The 16,407-nt window shown below is 42.2% G+C and overlaps 4 protein-coding genes across 14 annotated transcripts in view; 1 reads left to right on the top strand and 3 right to left on the bottom strand.

Moving 5' to 3' along the window:
- The first annotated feature begins 839 nt into the window (after window positions 1-839).
- LOC311264800 (transcription factor HES-5-like) lies at window positions 840-1,410 on the top strand. Its single transcript, XM_084365907.1, has 2 exons — window positions 840-935; window positions 1,044-1,410. Exons 1-2 carry the CDS (start codon window positions 867-869, stop codon window positions 1,404-1,406), a joined length of 432 nt encoding a protein of 143 aa, XP_084222033.1. The 5' UTR covers window positions 840-866; the 3' UTR covers window positions 1,407-1,410.
- A 1,419-nt stretch (window positions 1,411-2,829) lies between these two features.
- her12 (hairy-related 12) lies at window positions 2,830-4,080 on the bottom strand (the record flags this gene model as incomplete). The annotated part of the gene is given in 3 exon segments (XM_084366429.1): window positions 2,830-3,804; window positions 3,914-4,021; window positions 4,024-4,080. Coding segments are annotated over 3 exon segments (582 nt in total). The 3' UTR covers window positions 2,830-3,387.
- A 4,029-nt stretch (window positions 4,081-8,109) lies between these two features.
- On the bottom strand, window positions 8,110-9,575 carry LOC311265093 (transcription factor HES-5-like; the record flags this gene model as incomplete). Its single annotated transcript, XM_084366428.1, has 2 exons — window positions 8,110-9,203; window positions 9,315-9,575. The coding sequence occupies 2 exons, from the start codon at window positions 9,573-9,575 to the stop codon at window positions 8,763-8,765; spliced, it is 702 nt and encodes a 233-aa protein (XP_084222554.1). The 3' UTR covers window positions 8,110-8,762.
- A 4,928-nt stretch (window positions 9,576-14,503) lies between these two features.
- The window catches only part of ubr4 (ubiquitin protein ligase E3 component n-recognin 4), a 46,603-nt gene continuing 44,699 nt past the window's right edge, over window positions 14,504-16,407 (bottom strand). For all 11 annotated transcript variants that reach the window (XM_084366169.1, XM_084366175.1, XM_084366177.1 and 8 more), the window contains 2 exons: window positions 16,182-16,344; window positions 14,504-15,979 (listed from right to left, as the gene is read on the bottom strand). In XM_084366169.1, the coding sequence (XP_084222295.1) occupies window positions 15,915-15,979; window positions 16,182-16,344 (228 nt within the window). In that variant the 3' untranslated portion in view covers window positions 14,504-15,914. The remainder of the gene's footprint in view (window positions 15,980-16,181; window positions 16,345-16,407) is intronic.

Here is a 16,407-nt window from a genome sequence, read left to right as displayed (position 1 = left end):
TATAAAAGCCTGATTGTTCTCAAATGTTCCTTGATCAGTATTATGAGGGGTTTGGTTGATCTGACGGATACAGTAAGGCTCCAAAAAACGTCAATGAGACACCCAGATGTCCCATACAAACCTCAAATTTAAACAAATGCAGAAACGGATTTACTCATTCACTCAGTGCTTGGAACCAGCAGAAGTCAACAGTCTCTCGTAGTCTCATTTGAGCCCACGTTATTGCTCCAAATTCAACAAATCACAGTCAAGAAAACATTAAATCTGCATGTTAACAGAGTGGGATTTGTTGTTTATTTCAGTTAAATTGCCTGTAAAATAAGTCAAGAATTCAAAGCCGGACTTAAGTTTTTGTAAAACAGTGACTTGTAACAGAGCATTAAAAGATGTATCAAGGACAAAATGCATATAAATATATATCCAAATTGTCATAATATAAAACTGAATAAATGTCTCAGTTCTGCACTAGCAATTTAATTTATAATTACATGCGTACTTTCAGTGCCGTTTCCCTGGATGCTATCAGTACATTGAATCCTGTTTAATTATTCCCTGGGAGACCATCAGGAGATTCATCCTGTGTCCCCTGGTGTGACTGGAGTGTGAGATAACCAAAAGCAGCAGATAAGAGACTGACAGCATACCATACTCAGCGTGATGGGAATGGTTTTATCTCTCCTGGTCAGCCTGTGATTGCTTCAGCGCTCAGTTATTGATGTGTGTCCAATTGTTAGAAACCCAGCCCTGCCTGAGTCACATGGGCTTGTTATGCTAATAACGCACTATAAAATGAAGAGTGGCTCCTCCAGTAACATCAGAACAAACAGTGGCATCCAGAAGAAGCTGCTCACTTCACCTGCACAGACATGGCTCCCTGCTCCACCAACTACTCCTCTGTTCACCACATCAGGATCTCTGAGAGAGACAACATCAAAGTGAGTACAGGAGAAGACTTACGGCTTTTCCATCGTGCAGTACAGATGTCTGACTGTTTATTTCTGAATTTGAATCATGAGCTCACCTGCCTGTCTCCTCTCCCACAGTTGAGAAAACACACTGTGGAGAAAATGCGCAGAGATCGCATCAACAGCTGCATCCAGCAGCTCAAGATGATCCTGGAGAAGGAGTTCCACAAACAGGAGCCCAACGCCAAGCTCGAGAAAGCCGACATCCTGGAGATGACTGTGAGCTTCCTGAGGCAGCAGCTGCAGCCGGGCCTCCGTCACAGCACAGACCACAACCAAGGCTACTCTAACTGCTGGAGGGACTCCATCACTCCTCAGCAGGAGAAGCAGCTAGATCAGGCCCAGAGAGCCAGAAACTCATCCACAGTCTGCTCCACCCTCAGGCCCACCACGCTACAGGACAGCAGCAGCAGCAGAGGCCCCGTGTGGAGGCCCTGGTAGAGACTCAAAGACAAAGACACTGTGAGACCTGAGGGGAGCTGCTCTCTCCCTCACTATGTAGGAAATATATTTCCAGCCTGCTCATTCATGTTGTCATTGAGTGTTTTTAGTGTTTCATCACATTGATGAGAAGATACCTATGATATCACAGTATCCTCATACTTCACAGTGAGGTTATTATCAGTGTTTTGTTACTTTTTGCAATTGCAAATATATGAATTGTGTGAAATGTAACTTGTTTTGAAGTTAAAAGTGTATGTCACAGTTGTTTGAAACTAGCTTTGTTTATGGAGCATGTCTATAGTGACTTATTTACCTTTAATAAAGGAAGAAAGGGGGCACCCTGGTAGCTCACCTGGCAGAGCGTGTACCATGTATCAAGGCTGAGTCCTTACAGCAGCACCCTGGGGTCAAGTCTGACCTGGGCCCTTCACTACTTGTCATTCACTCTCCCTCCCCTGCCCTGCCTGTCTCTCTCCAGCTCTCACTATCTAATAAACCAGATATACTGAAAAAATAAGTATAAGTAGTTTTTCTTCTCTTTAAGTAACAATATGACTTTGTATTTTAGAGGTGTTTTCTGATTAAATGGTGACAAGGTTTCATTTTTAGACATTTGATGCTGTTTCCAGCCATCTGGGAGTTCTTACTGCAGCCAAAATTCACATTTCCATGTGAGGATCAATTAATACCAACTGATACTTTCCTCTAGCATTTTAAACCACGTTTTTGTTTTTAGTCAAAACTATTGTTTATCCACAAGGTTCAACACTTTGCTGATGTCTTGTGCACATCTGTTTCTTTTAAATGAGCTCTGAATTAGATGAATTAAAATAAATGCTGCCCTGTTTCCTAATGTTGGCCTATATAAAGCTTAAATCAAGGAGGTTATTTTAGTCTGAACAAAACTTTCAACTTGATTTTGGGCAAAGTAACGAGGGGATCGTATGAAGTTAGAGTTGATAATTACGGCGGGGGAAAAAATGTATAATGGTGCCTCAAAATTTCACTCATTTGTTAGTTAATGTTTCTCGGTGCAAGCAATTCAGTAGCAATTTTTAACCAATTATGCTTTTAGTGATGGGGACAAAATTGATAATTTCACAAAGTTGAGGGGACATGTGCCGAGTGTCCTCGGTGTAAATGATACCTATGAACTTGAGTATTATGTATGTATGAAAACATCCTGATATCTTTTGCATCCTGGACCAAACATGACCTGACCTTTGACCTCTAAAAGACCTTAAAGTAGACATTCATGAAAATTTCCCCAAAAGATGCTGCCAAGAACATTACCTTTATCTATAAAGGAAAGTCATCTTTTCAAATTCTCTATAAAAATACATGTATTTATACTTGGTTTATTAATAAAAAAAAAAAAAATCTGGAATCAGCATGTTTTTTTATGATTGTGTCTTTTTATTGTTAATTGTCATACAAACGTTTAAGAGCCAAAAAGTGTGATAGCAAATCAGTAATAGACATCCCATCAAAAAATGTTAATATGGACATCCAACTGCATTCGCTCACACACGCACACACACACACACACACACACACACACACACACACACACACACACCATCATCATCATCTTCAAATTTGGCATAGTTAATTCAACACAGAAGAGAAATATTCTCAGTATAACACAGTATGCCAGATACATATACCTTTACATCAAGCAGTCCAAAGATAAACTCCACTGGAGTAAACAGTCATTTCAAAAGATTTGACCAAAACGTCATCACTCAAAATCAACCAGCTTTAAACACAAAAGGAAAAGCAAACATCAGATGTGAATCAAAGTCAAAGCAGGACAATCTTCAAATAAGGGAGAGCCTTCGCTTTTACTACTTGTCCATCAATGTGATGAGACAATAAAGAAACCCACCAAGAACAAGCAGGCTGGAAATATATTTCCTACATAGTGAGGGAGAGAGCAGCTCCCCTCAGGTCTCACAGTGTCTGTGTGTCAGAGTCTCTACCAGGGCCTCCACACGGGGCCTCTGCTGCTGCTGCTGTCCTGCAGCGTGGTGGGCCTGAGGGTGGAGCAGACTGTGGAGGAGCTGCTGGTTCTCTGGGCCTGATGGTGCTGCTTCTGCTGCTGCTGGAGGCCCTGCAGAGGAGTGACGGAGGCCTCTGTGTTGGATCCTGCAGAGAGGAAGTGCACAGAGTCCCTCCAGCAGTGAGAGTAGCCTTGGTTGTAGTCTGTGCTGTGACGGAGGCCCGGCTGCAGCTGCTGCCTCAGGAAGCTCACAGTCATCTCCAGGATGTCGGCTTTCTCCAGCTTGGAGTTGGGTTCCTGCTTGTGGAACTCCTTCTCCAGGATCATCTTGAGCTGCTCGATGCAGGTGTTGATGCGATCTCTGCGCATTTTCTCAACAACGGGTTTTCTCAACTGTGGGAGAGGAGACAGGCAGGTGAGCTCATGATTCAAATTCAACAATAAACAATCAAACATTTGTACTGCACGATGCAAAAGCCTCAAAACGCCCTCCTGTACTCACTTTGATGTTGTCTCTCTCAGAGATCCTGATGTGGTGAACAGAGGAGTAGTTGGTGGAGCAGGGAGCCATGTCTGTGCAGGTGAAGTGAGCAGCTTCTTCTGGACGGCAGTGTTAGCTCTGATGTCTATGGGGGAGCTGCTCCTCATTTTATACCCAGTCATTAGCATAACAAAGCCATGTGGCTCAGGCAGGGCTGGGGTTCCCACACTCAGACCAGTGGGACTCCCAGCACAACAATGGAAGACACGTCAATAACTCACAGAGCATTTATCTGTGTGAGGCATGTTTCCCAAGATAAGCAACAGGTAATTAACACTTTATCAGAGTCATCTGAGAATTCATCATGGACTGAAGGTCAGAGTTGAATTTTTTAGAGGTAAAATAAAGGGAAGGGAAGCACAGGAAAGAGCATCTTCAAAGGGGGGTTACTGCAATTAAAGGGCCAAATGCTTGACTGTAATAAAACAATATAAGCTGGAGGCTTTCATTTTCTCTTCAAAGGAAGTCTCCCTTCCTCCAGAGAGCACTTTGGTGCTTTCAACACAGGAGCATTTGGACACATGGAAATAAAATGTTTATTTTTTCGGTCACACGCTCACCACACTTACGCTAAATAAAGTTTATATGTTTAACTATTTAAATGACTGAGGGGTATAAAGCTGAAAGAGTAGGGAAGTCATCAACGTCAAAGAGTGACGTCAGCTGGCTGCAGGTTTCATTTCCCACCTGTTGCTTTTTTTCCTGCTGCGGCTCCGGTTTATTTCACAGGAATCATGTGTGAAGAGAGACTGCAGTGACGTGAGGACAGGCACGCTGATGATCTGAGGCTGACTCGAGTCCTCGCAGGTGTGAAAGCAGGCGGCAAGTGAAGTGGCGCACGCTCTCGGCGGCGCGAGTCGAGACCGCGTGCGGTGCAGAGGCGAGGCTAAAGGTCTCGTGCGCACCTAATGACGCACAGCGTGACTTTTTGATTCCGTGTGTTCCCTCGTCAAGAACATTTCAATAATTTAATTACACCTGAGTTCATGCAGAAAGACGTAAACGGGGTCATATGTGCACGATAGATAGATAGATAGATAGCCACCTTTAGCAAAATCATTAGTTTATCATTTATTTTTTTAATATTTCATTTCAAACCATGTGTTTTTAATCTCAGGTTGATCAGTTTCCATGGATTTTCAGTCAGACCTGGATGCTCAGCTGTGTGCGGTGAAGCAGATCACATTTAGATGATTGTTTCTAGTCACATATTAGTCACCAAGTTCCGCTGAAACACTGTACGAAACCCTTTAGGCTCTTGTCTGCAGACCCTGTTGTAAATGAACTGTGTCAAATTAGTGTCAAGTTAATGGCATTACGAGCGAGCTGGCAGCGTGCCTCTGAGGGCCTCCATCACTGGCTGGCCCCAGATGTGAAGCCGGCCTTGTGGGTGCAGTGTGAGTAGTCCCGTCTCCCCAGTTTCCCACCAGTCCCCAACATCAGGGTAAATGAGCTACAAAAGCCATGCCGCTCCTCAATGCTCCACTGGGAATGTTAATTGATCTTTTGTTGCAGGACAAACAGAAAGTCTGTGTCCCGGTCCATCTGGGAAAAATCAAGTCAACTGGCTTCGCTGCCTGGCACAGAGGAGCCTGTCTGCCTTTAGTCTGTGTTGACTCTTTTAATTTAAGGTTTCAGACCCTTCTACAACACCAAAAGAAGAACTCCAATGTTTTAATTAAGTCAAAGTAGAAATGCCACAACAGAAACACTCCATGCCAAGTCCTCCATGCAAATATGTTACTACTTAAGTTAAGAAAAGCAGAGAGTATTCACACACTGGCAACATTTTACTGCAAAAACTCAGATTCTTACCAAGTATATTTGTCTAATTTATAGTCAAACTATCTCATTACAGTTAATATAAGACTGGCCTACTTTTAAACTATTTTCACTTGTTCTAGTGGCAGATTTTTTTTACTTATTACAGGCAAGAAACACTTTATAGTTGTTTCAGTGATGGAAAGGAAGTAAGTACATCTACTCGAGCACTGTACTTAATAAACTAAATTAACAATTTTGAGGTATTTGTACCTTACTTGAGTATTTCCATTTTTTGGTACATTATACTTCCACTTCACTACATTTGGGAGGCAAAAATTGCTCTTTTTACTCACTACATTTATTCAATTAATTTAGTTACTAGTTACTTTGCAGCTTACATATGTATCAGAGCCAATGTAGGATATTTTTTAAAGGTATTTGTTTTATTGGCAATTTGATATGAAAAAAAATACTGATTCCTATAGTCAGAAAAATGATGAATACATGTAAATATAAGTATGAATTACTTTTACTTTTGATACTTAAGTACATTTACAACCAGAAAATTACTTCGACTACTTAAGTTCATTTAATGTAAGATACTTTAAGACTTTTATTCAAGTACTATTTGTATGGATGACTGCCCCTTTTACCAAAGTAATAGTTGAACACGATATCTTTACTTTTACTCAAGTATGACTTTGGGTACTTTTCACATAGTTTTCTATATAAGCAGCACTACTTGTTTACTCTTCATTTGCATATCTAGGTATGTCTCAGAAAACATCTCTGTCTCTTAATTCATGTCTGTATCTCTTTTGTCATCACTGCAGCATTTGAAAGCACAGTAGCAACTGCCAATCTGTCAAGTCCCATCCATGCTCGGCTTTATTATCTGTCCTCTCCATTGATTTCATTGTCTGCATGTTTGTGTGAGTTTGTGCCTCCTCTGAAAAGTTAGTGTGCACTACACGGCTGCTGGGGGTCTTTGTCTACAAGTGTGTGTGAAGACGAGTTCCCCTCCCACGAGCAGCCTGAGAGCTCTGAATTCCTGCCATAAAGTCTCGGCCCTAGCTCAGACCTGCGGCAGTGCAGAGCGGCTTCCCGTCAGCCATCTCTCTGTGAGTGTGGTATCTCCCGTTTCCCACACTCTGCGCCTATTCACTGGCCCCGAGACGGGAACAATAGAAGTGTGTCTTGTTACACATCACATTAGCTATGGTGTTTGATCTCCTGTTGAAGGGGGAGGGGAGGCAGCTTCAGCCAGACCATCTGGCCTGGCCAACGAGACCCTGAGAAAGTCCCAGGCAAGGCATGCCACATTCTCCACAACTTCTGCACACAAAATAGTTGTGAAAGACTTTTGTGGCACTTGAGACATAACTCAAGCACTAGACAGCATGCTCCGACCACCACAACAGAAGTGGGGCGTGTGATGTGCGGGGGTGTCACCACACCCCAGTTTTTCTTTTTTTTTTTTAACACCTGTGCACCAGCAAGGTCAGATAAGATGAAACTTTAATTATCCCTGTGGGAAATACTGAGACACAAAGTATGATACAGCAGATAACAGACACATTTATATTTAATACACATAGTAAACAAATCAGTGCATGTCAAAACACATTCAAATGCGGTTTAATGTTCAGCTCCACTGGTTCTAATGAACCTCTCGAGACCTGAGAATGTAGATCAGACCAGAAGAAATATAATTTGGTTCATCTTTGCACAAGTCTCCTGAAGAATGACTCAATCTCCAATCTTGTAAATTTAGTCTATATTAACCTTTTCATCAGGAGCAGCATGCACATAATTACAGTTGTAGGAATTGTCTCTCTTCTCTTCTCCAAATGTGGAAATCATTCTTCCCAACAATACAAAGTGTGTAAACCTGTGGAGCCTAAATGCAACAATCAAAGTGACTGTGTAGAGGCAGAGTAAGCTATGTGACATGTCACTATGGGACAAGTGCTTTTTTAGCGCTACCCAAACAAACTGCCATAGGAGTCAAACTGTGATTTCTTTGCTGTTGTTCCCTTGCGTGAGGCACAACTGTGAAGCTGCTGTAGTTAAATGCTGTGCTGATAAACTGTCTGTGTGAGTGGATTTAAGTGTGTAATCCTTAATGGAGATATTTACAAACCTAACACAAACTCCACCTGCTCTCCTACACACAGGAGTTGATTATTCAGTCAGTCATTAATGTAGGCACTGAAACTATAGTGTGTATGTGTGATTTTATATGAACTTTGTCCACTGACACAAAAGCGAAAACACAAAGATTGTTTAAGTTTTCAAAACTTCATGTGAAGTTTTCCATTTATTTTTTTCCAAAGACAAACTTCTCAAGGAAGTAATTCATCAGATTCTTTTAGCAAAGACTGATGTCAACATAAAATGCCTTTATAAAAGATGATCATTTGAAGATGAAAAAACATCTGTATTTAACATCACAACTGAACAGTTAACAGTCCAACAGTCACTCTTCTTCACGCATAGGCCAAATAATGGTTACATGTAGTCATAATCAAGTATAATCATAATACGATTTACAGTAAAAGTGAATCCATGGGATCCATTTATGGGATGTTTTTGATTCATCAACACCAAGCTGGTGAAATGTATCAGTCAGTGATACTCAGTATCAGAGATAGACAGTAGTTTAAACACATAAATCAAACAGTGTCTCAGACACTTCAGTACTTTAACCCAACATGGGTGTTACAACAGGATCATTCAGTGACGTTTGCAAAACAAACAAAACAAGTTGTTTTTCCCCACAGGAACATTTAACACAATCACAGAGCAAACACTGTGTATGATGTGTATAGACATGGTGCACATATTCAGTAAAACCTGAATCATTTCAGTCCTTCACCAGGAACACTGGCACATGGTGCCCATTTCTCCACAAGTATAAAACTCAACAATATTGAATCTCCTGCCAAAGCAAAAGGAAACAGACTTCAGTGAGTCTTCACTTTCTGTCCATGACGTTCACAGACATAGTTCTCTTTCTCTGCATGGAAGTGACGCTGCCTCCGTCCTACCAGGGCCTCCACAGAGCACCACTGGCCTGGCTCACACCCTTGCTGGAGTTGACCTGATGGAGCGGGGAGCCAGGAGGGGAGAGGGTGGAGGGACTGTGGCTGGTCCTGCTGGACGCCTGCAGACCCTGGAAGTGGCTGAGCAGCCTTCTGTGGGTCTGGGTCTGGACATCGCAGTGGGACAGGAAGCTGACGGCCTCCTGCACGCACCGGGAGTAGCCATCGCCGGCCGTCATCAAGCCAGAGGTCAGGCTGGACGGCTGCTGCTTCTGCTGCTGCCAGCCTCTCAGATAGGCCACGGCCATCTCCAAGATGTCCGCCTTCTCCTGCTTGGAGTCGGGCTGCTGCCTGAGGAACTCAGGGCCCAGCAGGGACTTCAGCTGCTCGATGCTAGTGTTGATGCGGTCTCTGCGCAGTTTCTCAACCATTGGCTTTCTCAGCTGCAGAAAAAGAAAAAGAAAAATCAATTAGATATAATAATCAAACTTTTTCAAATGATATAAGCACAATTCAACAAGGGAGTAATGTGACTTTATAGAAATCAAGTTTACCTTATGAGCAGGAGTCAGGTGTTCCTTAGGAAAGCTTGCTTGTCCAAACACAGTGGGAGCCATAGCTGTAGAGTGAGAGCGGTCCTGCTCAGTCAGAAGAGCCAGTTGAATATGAGCTGCCTTCTCCTCTGCCTCTGCCCTGTATTTATACACCCAAATCTCCATATGAATGTGTGGGTCTTGGGCTTGTTGGAGTTTCTCACAGTCCCTGGGCCAATGAGAGCGCTGGGAAGGGCTTTGAGGAACGCAGGGCTGCCACATGCTCAATGAAGTGTTTATAGCCGTGGGGACAATGAGTGTGTCTCCGGGGAGCAGGTGGAGGAATAGACTGCGAGAGAAAGAGCCCGGGGTGGGGTGGTGGGGAGTGAGGAGGGGGGGAGTAGCTGGGAGACTGACCCTGTGCTTGTGTTGATATGGGAAAGTGGTGACCCCAGAGGGAAGCACGCCGCTGTCTCATGTCATCTCTGCCGCCACGTAATTGAGCACAAAGTGCCTCCGCCACCAGGCACACGTGGGTGTTACAGAGGGCCAAGCATTAGAAAAGACCAACATGCAGCCACTTCCACCGGTTTGACACGGCAGACTTTCCTCACGGAGCTGTGCAACAGTTGAGACGTCTCCGAGGTGAATAGAAGAAGGGCTTCTCGGAAAGTTTTTGGACTCAAATAAAATGTACTTGATGAAGAAAAGAGAATGTGTGGCCCACACACCAAAACAGTCTGTTAATTAAAGGCCCAAAAGCCTGTTTTCTTGTTCAGTTTCTTCATATAAATAATGTTCAGTTCATCTGTGGAAAGTCGAACAACACTGGTTCTTTCACAGGATGTTTTCCTGTGCGAAGAGGCATCATTACTGACATTGCAGGTGCTCTGACTGTCAGAATCAGCCCCAAATAAAGTGTTTAAAGGAGCACTATCGAGTTTGTTGAGGAAATTTTAATCAGGAGTGAAAGAGTGAAAGACTGATGTTTTTGTATGCCTAAACAAACTAAATAAACAAAACTGTCTTTGTATTCATGACTGAATAAACTGAATAAACAAACTGACCTTAATGGACAACATTATTTCATACTGTTTAGTATACTTTGTTTATATTTGGCGGACCCTGCCACCTTTAAGTGCCCCTTTAATGTTTCCTTCTTAATTCTAATTCTTCAGCTACAATTCAGTTTGACGGAGAAAATGTAAGATTTGAACAACACATTTTCAGGCACCTTAAAACCATCATTATACTATGTGATAATAAAGTGTTCAGTGATAGTCTGGCGCCTCGGTACTAACACTGGATGTTTGGCTGTGAAAAGGACTCAGTTGCTTTTGAAGTTCTGGCTGTCCACTTTAATTTGACGGTCGATGAACGTGATCTGAACTGTTAGAGAAGAAAACAGCTTCAACTGTAAACATCCTAACAGTCTCCACACTCCCAGCACATGTTCACACATCAGGCAAACCCCCCACATACTCATACAGACAGCCACACTCTCATTCACTTTCCCCTCCCTCCCACACACACACACACACACTCTCACACACACTCACACACAGCTGGCTGACCTGCCTGCCGCTGGCCACGTCTCAGTCACACGCTCCCTTCCTGCCTGTGTGGAACGTGGGAGCCGCTGTGGTCCCAGGCTTCCCACACTTCAGTGTTAATGACACTGAGGCCGGCTGCACAAAGGAAGTGTGCCCCATCGAACAAAGATTGAGTGACCAACCCCCCTCCCTCTCCCTCCATCCCAACACACACACACACACACCCAGGAACACAGTGCTGTCAACAGGGCTTCCAGGCACACCATCTGGACGGATCGTACGCTATTGTCAGCCAATCAAGCATGGGAGACGCTCACCGTGAGAATTGGAGAGGCTGAAATAGAGACAGAAAGTTAAATAAGAAGAATAGGGTGTGTGTGAGAGTGTGTGTGTGAAGGGTGGGAAACTTTGCGGAAAGCTCAATAATGTTTTTCTTTAAGTTTGTCAAGGAAAGGGCCTAAAAATGAAAAGGTGCATGAGATAAACTGTAGAAATTCACATTAAGGACACAAATATTACAAATAATAACACGAGAAACTATATTATAATTAAAGCTAGTATACCTGAACTATAGCTATGATTTTGACACATTATTTTTACATTGAGACAGTTTTCTTATCTTTTAAAGGGCACTTCTTCTACATTTACAACAGTTCATAGAATAAAAAGTTGGAGCTCAGGTCTGATCATCTCCGTCCACCATGTTGTTTAATGGCCGTGCTTCTCCTCAAGGCAGACATTTTCCCTCCACGTTCCCACAACATATCACTGCCAGTCGATACAATAACGAGGATATCTCCCTCGTTGTTGCGCATCAGATGAGAGACAAGAGGCCAGCGAAGGGCCCCTCCCACCTGTTTGTTTGGACTGGGGCCATTGTACCCCATGAATTCAACTAATTCATTCACATCCTATTGTCATAACACTGCTTTGTGATTGGCCAAACGCTGTGAGAACCAGCATCACATTATAATCGATGGGAACGTTGGCATAAGTATATAAGGGAGGGAGGTCTCAGTGGTTAAAATCATAACCCTGAACGCCTCTCGTACCCGACACAGACCTGGACCTGGAAACCATCCGACTGCATATTCACCATGAGGGATCAGCACACAACGTAAGCTCAAGACTCATCTGTAGAAACTCATCATTTGATTCATCCGCAGCTCATTTCTTTTCTTTGAACTTTCATCTCATTCAAGGTCACTCTGGGGTCACAGGGATGTTTCCCTGATTCTTGCACAGATAACACTGATCAGTATTGACTGAGAGTGTGTGACCCTTAGTTTTGACTTTGGGCAGATAAGCAAATTACCAAAAGGCATTTTCGCACGTACCACTACAGCACACAGTTTTTGTTTTATTTGCTCCATTATTAGGATTAAAAAGCTTGATTCTACTACTGGCAAAGCAGGAAATATACTTTTCTACTTTTTCTACTTAAGGTGATCTAATCCTTTAAGCAGCTCTTAATGTTCTGGGTTTCTGTAATCAGTTCAACTCAAAACCAGTGTCTTGTTTGTGAATATAGCACTAATCTGATGTTTCTCTTTCCTTCTCCTCAGCATGTGTAAGATGATGACTTTGGAGAGGAAGTGCACAGACACAGCGGTGAGGCTCCGCTCAGCACTGGAGAGCCAGCTCTGACGTGTGGGACAAGACCGTCTCCTTCTTCGCAGTGAAGAAGGCCTTGATTTTTCATAACGGCTACAACAAATCCTCCAGAGAGGCCATGCGGTTCTTCCCTTCACCGGCTGAGGATGTGGCGCCACTGTGCTGCCAGTAACAAGTGAAGATAACAAAAAATGAGATGTGGGACTGTGTGTCCACAAGCTCATAATAACAGAACTATGTCAAGAAGTTTCCAATGGAAAAGAAATCTTCAGGTGGAAAAAGGACTGTAAATCCAAGAGATTTTTAGGGTATTTTTGTTGTTGATGTGTGTTTTTGACGTGTAAAAGATGTGAGATTAATACCATATACAGTGATTGTATTGGTCCACCGATGTGGCCTTAAAATGTGCATTTCTTGCCTTAAACCTTAGTACTCCTTGAGACTGGTCACTTAAAGACCATGTTGTCAAGATTTTGTGAAAGTAAAAGCCATATTCCTTTGTATAAAAGGGAAATGTGTATGCCAATGCATACTTTGTTGTGTAAATGTTTTTTTTTTACGACATTGTGAGTGATGTTATTCTTAGTTGTGATGTATAAAATGTCTCGCTGAAAACTGTAAGTGAAATGTGCAATATGTGCTTTCATATGGAAGTTGAAAATAAACTGAGGTTTTCATCATTTACAGTCTGAGTTGAGAATGATTTCCTGGTAAAACACGTCTTATTATTTCACATCACTACAAATGCAAACTTAAAAATGAACCCTTTCAATTTTTATGTTGTAGTAAATAACAGTTAACAATAACAGTTCACACTGAAAATGGGGAGTTACAATTTCCATCCGTCACATATCATGTCTTAATGAATATCACCCTCTAGTGGCCTTCACATGGTTATACCTCGGACATGATCCACACAGAAAACAGCTTCTTCTCCCTGGACTCTGGTCTCAACACCTCAGCAGTACAGATTAAAGTTTCTATATAATTACTGACCCGAAGTCCATTAGGCTTTTTGTTAGAATTTCATGACAGAGTGTGACAAAATGCCTGAACTGTGTGCATCTTAAAAACTGAAAAAGTGCATTTATGTTGGATACTTCTGTATCTTTTGCCAGATGGCAGCAGGGTGAACAGACTGTGGCTGGGGTGGGTGTTGTCTTTTAAGTATCCTCTGAGCTCTGTGCAGATGTCTCGCTTCACCGATGTCACTGATGTTCGGCAGATGGGTACCTGGGCGGTATTAATCTGCTGCAGAGCCTTCCTGTCCTGGGCCGTGCACGAACCATGGCAGTTTGAGATGTCAGGATGCTTTCTGTTGCTCCTGCAGAGTCTGGCTCTAATGTTTCCACAGGAAACAAACGATTATGTGGGAGTTTTGTTATTGTTGCACCATTAAGTGACAGAGAATAACCATCTACAACAGTTTTCATATCTCAACCCGTGTTCTGTCTTTTCTTTACTGCTAGAGCTGTAAATGTGAGCAGCACAGATTAAGGCAGACAGAGTGGATACTGAATGGACTCATCAGAAGCCAGCAGGGAACTAATGATCTAAACCATGAAATACGGCAGTTTGGGCATTAGATGCCCTTCAAAGTAGTTGACACACTGCACTGTGTCCTTTTACTCTACTACTTTAAATAGATGTTTGTTCGAAAAAACCCTTAAAGGAATAAACAAGTAACTGCTAAAACGATCTGATAAAAATCGAATTCAAATGCATAAAAAAAAATTAAATGCGTGTCTTCTTTACATTTTAACAGCTATGACATAATTCTTAATCAGACATTTTATCTTGTAATAAAAGAAAGAGCACAGCTGTTACTGATGACATAAACAACGGCTGTTTTGTTCTGCAAGTGACCCCGCATGCACAAGCCTTCATTAATTTTTCAAAAGCTCACATCACAATGGCTCCTGTGAAAAAGGTCTCTGCTGATTGGAAAACAAATGTGTTTTTTTTAAACATAGACCTAGAAAGTGATGCATCCTTTTTAAGAGTGCAAACAGCGGCAGGAACAGAGGAGGTTACCACCCTGGATCATATTTGGAATTATTACAGCTTTATTAATCAGAGGCTAAATTCAAAAAGCAGACATTCAGCAACAAGTTGAACATTGTAGCAGCGGGAATAGGTGAATTTACAATAAACTGGGCGAACTCCACACCATGCATTCAGCTCTCAAGTACAAGGGTGCTGTTTAAACAGTTTGTAAGTTGAAGAGTTCAAAACTTAGCGGCACTGTTCTGGGGATTGACACAAGAGTGTTGCCAGTGATTTTGGGGCCTAAGAAATGAAGAAACTGCTCTGGAAGAAAACAAACTGAAAGACAAATCAATTAATCAAAGAAAAAAGTGTTTAAGGATATAATGTAGGTCTGTTTTATTATTAATTTAGACAGGTCTGATATTTCATTGCAACAGATGAAATCGTTCACAAGTCTAAAGTTCACTTTGTCACAAAGGCATAGCTTCATGAAAAAAAAAAATAAAACAAACTTTTATTCATTGTTCTTTTCCCCATGTTACTTCTGAGGTTGATAAAATAAACCTTACACATACACACAAATCAAAAATGTTTCTTTTCTGTCCATCACTCAAATTCCAGTTAGAACCTACATGGATACCAAACAGCAAAAGTCCGCAAGAAAAGGACAGGTTAGCTCAAAAACCATGTGACACTGAAACTTTTCGCCATTTTAAAAAGCCCTGACCAAAAACAACTTAAACCAAACAAACAAAGAAGGAAAACGAGATAAAATCAAATGCCACTCTTAACACGTGGTGGGTCAAATCCCAAAACATTTTTAGTCACCTTAACATTGCACTCCAATATCATAGGGGGGTGGGCGTTTGAAAGCCAAGATTTCCACTCTAAAACAGAATTCACGAGTTATTCCATCAACCAGAAAACAAACTTTCTTAACATGAATAATTAAATTCTCTCAACACGCCATTATGTGACAATCTGCGATTTTCTGTAAAGACAGAACAATAGAGAAGCCCCAGCTTTGTTGGCGGTAACAGTCATGACCCAGAAAACACAAAACATCTCTGGTTTAATGATTCGCAGAGCCTCACATCTCTTCTCGTCTCAAGCTTGGCGAGAAACTCTAAACTGAAGCGATCTGAATCACAGGAGCAGAGCGTAAATTCTGTTTTAGTGTGTTCTCCTCACCCTTTAACAGCATCGTGTTTTTTTATTAAACGTTACAGAGATGTTGCCAAAAGTGGATGATTTCTTTAGACTACACATAGTTTCTGCTTAAAGTTAATTTGAAGACGTCATATGGGGGAGGGGAAGTGAGTAAGAAGCATGGTGTATACTCTGTGTGTCTCAGCATGTGTGTGAACAGAGAAAATCTTTTTTTTCTTTTTCTTCAGTTGGTAGGTGTCCTGACATTATTTGCAGGGCTGTTGTGTGTTGGAGGGGTGTGGGTTGAGGTTGGCCATCAGGGCAAAGAGTTCAACAAATCCTGCAGGAAGAGGTCTGGGTCTGCGATTTCAGTGAGGAGACCTGCAAGACAAACAGGAAGTCAAGTTTCATATCAACATTTGAACTTCCACCAGGCAAGAAAGTAATTTGTCATCAGTTGGGTCAATGTGGATTTCTCCCATTTCCAAGATTAATTCAGACTTTGAAGCGTTGAAGAATTTTTGCATCTTTCAATTTTGATAATCAAGCAGTTATAAAGTTGACCAGGTGTGTGTATACTGACCTACAACATCAAAGAACTCTGACAAGGACTCGGCGGGCATGAGTTCATCCTGGAAGGCCCGGAGCACGCGCTCTGAGGCCTCGTAGATGGGCATGTCGTTGTGACGGACATATTCTGCCAGCGAGAAGGACCAGCCCCCCTCTGTGTTGCTGGTGGGTACTTTCTGTACGGCCAAAGAGAAGACAATGGCAGAGAGGTTAGTTATTGTAGCTTAAGTTTTCAAACT

This window comes from Pagrus pagrus (genome assembly GCF_965226575.1).
Source record: "Pagrus pagrus genome assembly, chromosome: 11".
In the NCBI taxonomy this organism is placed as follows: domain Eukaryota; kingdom Metazoa; phylum Chordata; class Actinopteri; order Spariformes; family Sparidae; genus Pagrus; species Pagrus pagrus.
This window is presented reverse-complemented; position numbering and strand designations above follow the sequence as displayed.